This window comes from Oncorhynchus mykiss, chromosome 16 (assembly GCF_057628025.1).
Source record: "Oncorhynchus mykiss isolate SJ-2025 chromosome 16, ASM5762802v1, whole genome shotgun sequence".
In the NCBI taxonomy this organism is placed as follows: Eukaryota; Metazoa; Chordata; class Actinopteri; order Salmoniformes; family Salmonidae; genus Oncorhynchus; species Oncorhynchus mykiss.
Window position 1 is genome coordinate 24913408 of NC_143037.1, and position 8030 is coordinate 24921437.

At 41.5% G+C, this 8030-nt stretch overlaps 1 protein-coding gene across 50 annotated transcripts in view; it reads left to right on the forward strand.

The window, feature by feature from the left end:
• Positions 1-7801, forward strand: part of mapta (microtubule-associated protein tau a) — a 47871-nt gene extending 40070 nt beyond the window's left edge. For 28 of the 50 annotated variants that reach the window (XM_090202380.1, XM_090202385.1, XM_021565361.3 and 25 more), the window contains 2 exons: positions 166-319; positions 4741-7801. In XM_090202380.1, the coding sequence (XP_090058506.1) occupies positions 166-319; positions 4741-4745 (159 nt within the window). In that variant the 3' untranslated portion in view covers positions 4746-7801. The remainder of the gene's footprint in view (positions 1-165; positions 320-4740) is intronic. The other 22 variants (XM_090202376.1, XM_090202382.1, XM_021565353.3 and 19 more) reach the window with 1 other exon arrangement.
• The last annotated feature ends 229 nt before the right edge of the window (positions 7802-8030 follow it).

The following is an 8030-nucleotide window of genomic DNA, read 5'->3' on the forward strand; positions in this document are numbered from 1 at the left end:
CATTCCATGATTTATTTTCATCCAACTATATTTTGTCACTTACATCACCTGGCACTTGGTTTGTTTGTGAGCTTTATTATAATTTATATATTTTTTCCCCATCACATGTTTTTGTTGCTTTTTTTTGTCATCTCTCCCCCCCCCATTGCTGGGTGTCCTCTGTAGAAAGAGAAGGTAAAGGAAGCTGGAGACAGCCCATCAAACAAGGGCACGTACGGCCCTTCCCTTGCTGTCACCCCCCCACAGTCACCCCAACCCCTCCCCTCAGCACCCATCACACCCATCCTGATGAACCCGCTCATAAAGATTGAGGACTCCAGTAAGTACACCACATCCACCGGTGCCAAGCAGGGAGAGTGCGTGGAATGTTGTGTGTACACTGCAGTATATCTTGGATATTGAACATTTATAACGCATCCCTGTCAGGGTAAATGGACACCATTTTCAAAATGTAGACACCACATTTCAGGAGCAGGCAGCTCACATCTAATGCTTCAATTAACCTCTTTACCAGCATACGGTGACGTAATATTATCAGAATATGTCACGAAACCACCCGGTACTGATGCTCATTCTGTTCACCAGTTCCGGAGGTCAAAGTCACCGGCTTTCTAGGCTTCACCGAACGGGATTCATTATCAACCCCGGACTGTCTTGTTTGATTACACACACCTGGTTCCCATTTCCCCTGATTAGTATGTTATATACAGTGCCTTGCGAAAGTATTCGGCCCCCTTAAACTTTGCGACCTTTTGCCACATTTCAGGCTTCAAACATAAAGATATAAAACTGTATTTTTTTGTGAAGAATCAACAACAAGTGGGACACAATCATGAAGTGGAACGACATTTATTGGATATTTCAAACTTTTTTAACAAATCAAAAACTGAAAAATTGGGCGTGCAAAATTATTCAGCCCCTTTACTTTCAGTGCAGCAAACTCTCTCCAGAAGTTCCGTGAGGATCTCTGAATGATCCAATGTTGACCTAAGTGACTAATGATGATAAATACAATCCACCTGTGTGTAATCAAGTCTCCGTATAAATGCACCTGCACTGTGATAGTCTCAGAGGTCCGTTAAAAGCGCAGAGAGCATCATGAAGAACAAGGAACACACCAGGCAGGTCCGGGATACTGTTGTGAAGAAGTTTAAAGCCGGATTTGGATACAACAAGATTTCCCAAGCTTTAAACATCCCAAGGAGCACTGTGCAAGCGATAATATTGAAATGGAAGGAGTATCAGACCACTGCAAATCTACCAAGACCTGGCCGTCCCTCTAAACCTTCAGCTCATACAAGGAGAAGACTGATCAGAGATGCAGCCAAGAGGCCCATGATCACTCTGGATGACCTGCAGCGATCTACAGCTGAGGTGGGAGACTCTGTCCATAGGACAACAATCAGTCGTATATTGCACAAATCTGGCCTTTATGGAAGAGTGGCAAGAAGAAAGCCATTTCTTAAAGATATCCGTAAAAAGTGTTGTTTAAAGTTTGCCACAAGCCACCTGGGAGACACACCAAACATGTGGAAGAAGGTGCTCTGGTCAGATGAAACCAAAATTGAACTTTTTGGCAACATTGCAAAACGTTATGTTTGGCGTAAAAGCAACACAGCTGAACACACCATCCCCACTGTCAAACATGGTGGTGGCAGCATCATGGTTTGGGCCTTCTTTTCTTCAGCAGGGACAGGGAAGATGGTTAAAATTGATGGGAAGATGGATGGAGCCAAATACAGGACCATTCTGGAAGAAAACCTGATGGAGTCTGCAAAAGACCTGAGACTGGGACGGAGATTTGTCTTCCAACAAGACAATGATCCAAAACATAAAGCAAAATCTATAATGGAATGGTTCAAAAATAAACATATCCAGGTGTTAGAATGGCCAAGTCAAAGTCCAGACCTGAATCCAATCGAGAATCTGTGGAAAGAACTGAAAACTGCTGTTCACAAATGTCCTCCATCCAACCTCACTGAGCTCGAGCTGTTTTGCAAGGAGGAATGGGAAAACATTTCAGTCTCTCGATGTGCAAAACTGATAGAGACATACCCCAAGCGACTTACAGCTGTAATCGCAGCAAAAGGTGGCGCTACAAAGTATTAACTTAAGGGGGCTGAATAATTTTGCACGCCCAATTTTTCAGTTTTTGATTTGTTAAAAAAGTTTGAAATATCCAATAAATGTCATTCCACTTCATGATTGTGTCCCATTTGTTGTTGATTCTTCACAAAAAAATACAGTTTTATATCTTTATGTTTGAAGCCTGAAATGTGGCAAAAGGTCGCAAAGTTCAAGGGGGCCGAATACTTTCGCAAGGCACTGTATGTGCCCTGATCTATATACAGTTTTGTGTATTACGGGTATCGTCCCGTGTCGGTCAACGAGGTTTACCCTCCCTCTTTTGTTTGGGTACAGCCCAGTGTTTTTGTATACGTGTTTGTTTTGGGTGTATTAAAAAACCCTGTGTATTCCTGCGCCTGTCTCCAAAATCCTTTATACAGTGCCTTGCGAAAGTATTCGGCCCCCTTGAACTTTGCAACCTTTTGCCACATTTCAGGCTTCAAACATAAAGATATAAAACTGTATTTTTTTTTGAAGAATCAACAACAAGTGGGACACAATCATGAAGTGGAACGACATTTATTGGATATTTCAAACTTTTTTAACAAATCAGAAACTGAAAAATTGGTCGTGCAAAATTATTCAGCCCCCTTAAGTTAATACTTTGTAGCGCCACCTTTTGCTGCGATTACAGCTGTAAGTCGCTTGGGGTATGTCTCTATCAGTTTTGCACATCGAGAGACTGAAATTTTTTCCCATTCCTCCTTGCAAAACAGCTCGAGCTCAGTGAGGTTGGATGGAGAGCATTTGTGAACAGCAGTTTTCAGTTCTTTCCACAGATTCTCGATTGGATTCAGGTCTGGACTTTGACTTGGCCATTCTAACACCTGGATATGTTTATTTTTTAACCATTCCATTGTAGATTTTGCTTTATGTTTTGGATCATTGTCTTGTTGGAAGACAAATCTCCGTCCCAGTCTCAGGTCTTTTGCAGACTCCATCAGGTTTTCTTCCAGAATGGTCCTGTATTTGGCTCCATCCATCTTCCCATCAATTTTAACCATCTTCCCTGTCCCTGCTGAAGAAAAGCAGGCCCAAACCATGATGCTGCCACCACCATGTTTGACAGTGGGGATAGTGTGTTCAGGGTGATGAGCTATGTTGCTTTTACGCCAAACATAACGTTTTGCATTGTTGCCAAAAAGTTCCATTTTGGTTTCATCTGACCAGAGCACCTTCTTCCACATGTTTGGTGTGTCTCCCAGGTGGCTTGTGGCAAACTTTAAACAACACTTTTTATGGATATCTTTAAGAAATGGCTTTCTTCTTGCCAGTCTTCCATAAAGGCCAGATTTGTGCAATATACGACTGATTGTTGTCCTATGGACAGAGTCTCCCACCTCAGCTGTAGATCTCTGCAGTTCATCCAGAGTGATCATGGGCCTCTTGGCTGCATCTCTGATCAGTCTTCTCCTTGTATGAGCTGAAAGTTTAGAGGGACGGCCAGGTCTTGGTAGATTTGCAGTGTTCTGATATTCCTTCCATTTCAATATTATCGCTTGCACAGTGCTCCTTGGGATGTTTAAAGCTTGGGAAATCTTTTTGTATCCAAATCCGGCTTTAAACTTCTTCACAACAGTATCTCGGACCTGCCTGGTGTGTTCCTTGTTCTTCATGATGCTCTCTGCGCTTTTAACGGACCTCTGAGACTATCACAGTGCAGGTGCATTTATACGGAGACTTGATTACACACAGGTGGATTGTATTTATCATCATTAGTCATTTAGGTCAACATTGGATCATTCAGAGATCCTCACTGAACTTCTGGAGAGAGTTTGCTGCACTGAAAGTAAAAGGGCTGAATAATTTTGCACGCCCAATTTTTCAGTTTTTGATTTGTTAAAAAAGTTTGAAATATCCAATAAATGTCATTCCACTTCATGATTGTGTCCCATTTGTTGTTGATTCTTCACAAAAAAATACAGTTTTATATCTTTATGTTTGAAGCCTGAAATGTGGCAAAAGGTCGCAAAGTTCAAGGGGGCCGAATACTTTCACAAGGCACTGTACCAGCGTGACAGAATAGTCTGAAACATATATTTATTACATGCATATTTACTGCAATAAAGGGCAATTTGTCCAGAAAATACATTATTTTGCCCTTGAAAGTTACAGTACGTGGATGAGATCAGCATCATCAAATAAAGGAGTCCGGATGTCCACCCAGAATGCATAGCGTTTCCACTATTTACCTAGTATTAATAGGAAACTTTGTCGTAACAATGTGTAAGTTCTGTTACGTCAAAGATTTTAACGGAATTGGTCATTTATTAGAATACATACCTAGTATTTTATCTACCATAAAGTGCAACCAATACCTCAGTGTGTAGAGTTGTCGATTGCGGCTGGTGTCCAGTAAGGCAGTCACATTGTTTTTGTTTGTTTAACTTGTGATCTGCAACAAAATACAGCAACTGTACATTTGCTAATACTGTCCTATCATTCTGTATATTGTATATAGTACATGAAGATTGTGTAAAGTCCTTTTTCTATATTCTGCCTGTTTTGTCTATTACTACCAGTACCATGTCAGTAAGTCAAATTCCGGGGGTGAAAATGTACTTGTAAAAGTGATTCTGATACCTTATGATGTACCCTCTCTTCGATCGGCAGATTGAGAGCCACAAGCTGACGTTCCGTGAGACGGCCAAGGCACGCACTGACCACGGGGCCGAGATTATCTCCCTGGAAGACGACCCCCTGTCCCACCAGCTCAGTACCTTGTCCTCCTCCGGCTCCATCAACATGGCTGACTCACCGCAGCTCTCCACACTCGCTGACCAGGTATCTGCCTCTCTGGCCAGCCAAGGCTTGTGATTGGCTTGGTGGCACACGATGGCCGACCGGAAGTCTCCTGACCGACCACACTACTTTGACCGCCCACGTCAGAGGAGTCATGACGCCTGTCGCCTTCCTCCTCCTTTTCACGGGACTTTTTTAGCTATACCCATCACTGTTTCTCTTCCATCACCGACTGTTCTTCTTCATGATGCATTTATTGTTAGAAAAGAGGTCTTTAAAAAAAAAAAAGAGATTCAAGTCGGTCAAGTTAGATGATTTAATTTCTCTCTTGATCTATTTTTGTTGTCATCATTTGTACCGGTTGTATAAATGGCCCTTTTTAAGAGTTTAAAGAGAACAAACATCCAAACAAACCCAGAATCCTACAAGTGTTTCTGGACATTTTATTTGAACTTTGAACCCATATTTAATTCACTTTAACTCGATAAATCATTTTACTGTCCCAATGACTGCGATTCGAAGCCCTTATTTTACAAATGTCAATTTTTGATGTGCAAATGATCTGTGATGGCTGTCTCCTGAATGGCTTTTTGATACATGGCAAACAAGAGGTTTGGGCCCCCCCCTTCTACAATGTGTTGAACATAAGAAAACACATCCTCCATTTACGGGGTAGTATGAGGCAAAGAAGTGAGGAAAGGTGGGCTCATGTAGCAAAAGCTCTCATTCAGACAGTAAAATGCTTTTAGACCTCCCCAACTTGCTGTCTGCTTTGGTTGCCGCTATACACTGCATACCAAGGTAGTATAGTTCAGAGGTAAACATTTTCCTTCATGGACAAAAGAAGAGGGATACAGAATGTTTAGCGTAGAAACCTTGGTTTGTGTTGGGCACACACTTTTCTATTTGTATTCTGTGGATATGACATGTATTTGATATGGAAACATTTGTATCGGGCCTGCTACTGTCAGTGTTAATTTATTTTCAATATTCTGTTATGGCTCTATTGTAAATGCGCTTCAGCTTTTGTCTTATGCGGTGTGGCAGTTTACATTTAACATTATATAGGCTACTAGTGACAAAATATTTGTTAATGTTTAAAGATGACATGAATTCGAGGGGAATACTGAATACTGAATGACTAAATTAACAGGCTTAGCTATGCCAGGCAAATTGTCTAACCAATTATGGGTTGTGTCGTTTAATGTAAGACACGTAATTTCACTGAACTTCTCACTAATTTGGCTTCAGATCACGCAGAAAAAATTTGCTTGATACTCAGCAATATGACATCATCATTCAGTGGGGCAACTTCCTGCTTACACACAATTCTGCCCGACTACATTGCAGACGCCTGCCAAATCTCACAATGCTTGGATTGGTGTTAACTATCAGCTAAACACATCATATGATTTAGCAATCTGGTGTCCGACTGCACAGTTGATGATGTGGCACACAAACATTGGTTGATGCAATCCAACGCCTGAGCAGGCGAGCACAACCAATATAGTGCGTTCAAGAAAATCAGAAAAGAACAGACTGGGAAGAATCTTGACGTCAGTAATCTTCAGGTCAGACAAGTCGGAGCTCTAGGATGATGCCCGAGATTCTGAATTGTAATTCCGAGTTGGATGACCCTCCGTTCAAAACTATTTTTCCCAGTGAGAGCTGTTTTTCCCCCAGAGTTCTCAGTTGTCTTGAGTGCACTAAAGTCGGAGATTTCCTTGTTCAGAGTTGGCTGGAACGCACCAAAAGCAGCAACTCCAGTCGCCAAGACTGCCCCTATTGGTTCTTTCAGGTTTGCACTCTCCCTTGAGGTATGTCCACATTGGGAGGAGCCAATTTGCTGTTTTGGCAGATTAGAATTATGTTAATTGATTTTTGTAAACAGGAAGTTGCCCCGCTGTATGTGATGATGCCATGTAGCTCACTCTACTTTTTACCCTAAAATGTTTAACCATCTGTCACATGGAGAAACGTACCTTTCAGATATAGTTAGATTTAGGCCTACTAATTGCCTGCGCACGAGCATGCTCGTCACACTTTCCTCAACTTGTCTCACGGGTTATAAAGCGATGGTCCTTTCCCTGGAACGTATACGACGGAAATGTACGAAACTCTCTCACACGCTCAAATGGATAAGTGTTTTATCCTCATGTAAACCCACCGTGGTTCACCAATCACCACTATATTATTCTCGTCATTGATTTGCCTTCATAACTCCGAGCCAAAATACCATCTTAAAAGTCCTTGCATGCATTTCATGTAAGAGTAAGCGGTCTGCCTCTCCTTTTACACTGTGCTTTCATTGTACCTCCTGTAACATCTGCTTTGTCTATATAAGCATACATGTAGGTATTAGTGCGAGGGAATAGAACCCAAAAGGCAACCCTTTCCTTTATGTGGAGATTAAGGCGCATTGATAACATTATACGACTTCCCAGTGTGTGTGTTTGACTTGTATTGCCAATATATATTTCTCGGGAACTGGCCAGGGCATTTGAGAAAAGGTGTGCTTGCAACACTACAATCTGCATGTTAAACTGTTGGTTACTTTTCATCATAATGGACAACATTTGTTTGAATGTGTTAAATGGGTATGTGCACTGTGTTCTGTGTGGATTACTGAGACTAATATGTTGGAGGGCAGGTGCTGATAAATTCCAGTACTAACATTATCAGTACTCAAGGGGAAAAGTTGGGGAAAGGTATTTTTTTTGTTTTTTTGGGTGGTCCTCTCCACTGGCCTCTGTTCTGAGGTCAATGGAAAGAGTTTGCAGTAACACATTTCATCGTCATCCTTTTGTTATTTTTGCCGCTGTACAGTTGTGTGGAAAATGTGATTGTTGATATTGTTATTGTGCATTTTATCAATAACTGGTGTATGATGATTCTTGTCGTTGTGAATTTAAAAATAAACTGTTAAACCATGTTTTGTCCTTCGCTCTGAAATCTCCGGTTCACATTATTGACAGCGAAAACATGACACACGTTTGTGATCAACTATCCCTTTAAATTCGCACGGTTGCTTCCAATACTGAGGCATCAGTCAAACTTCCATTTTGTGGTTAAGTAGCCCTGAACCCTCTGCAGTCTAAACCCTGTCTAAGCTAACATATGGAATTGTTTTATGAAGGTAATACCAAGGATATTTGAGCTGT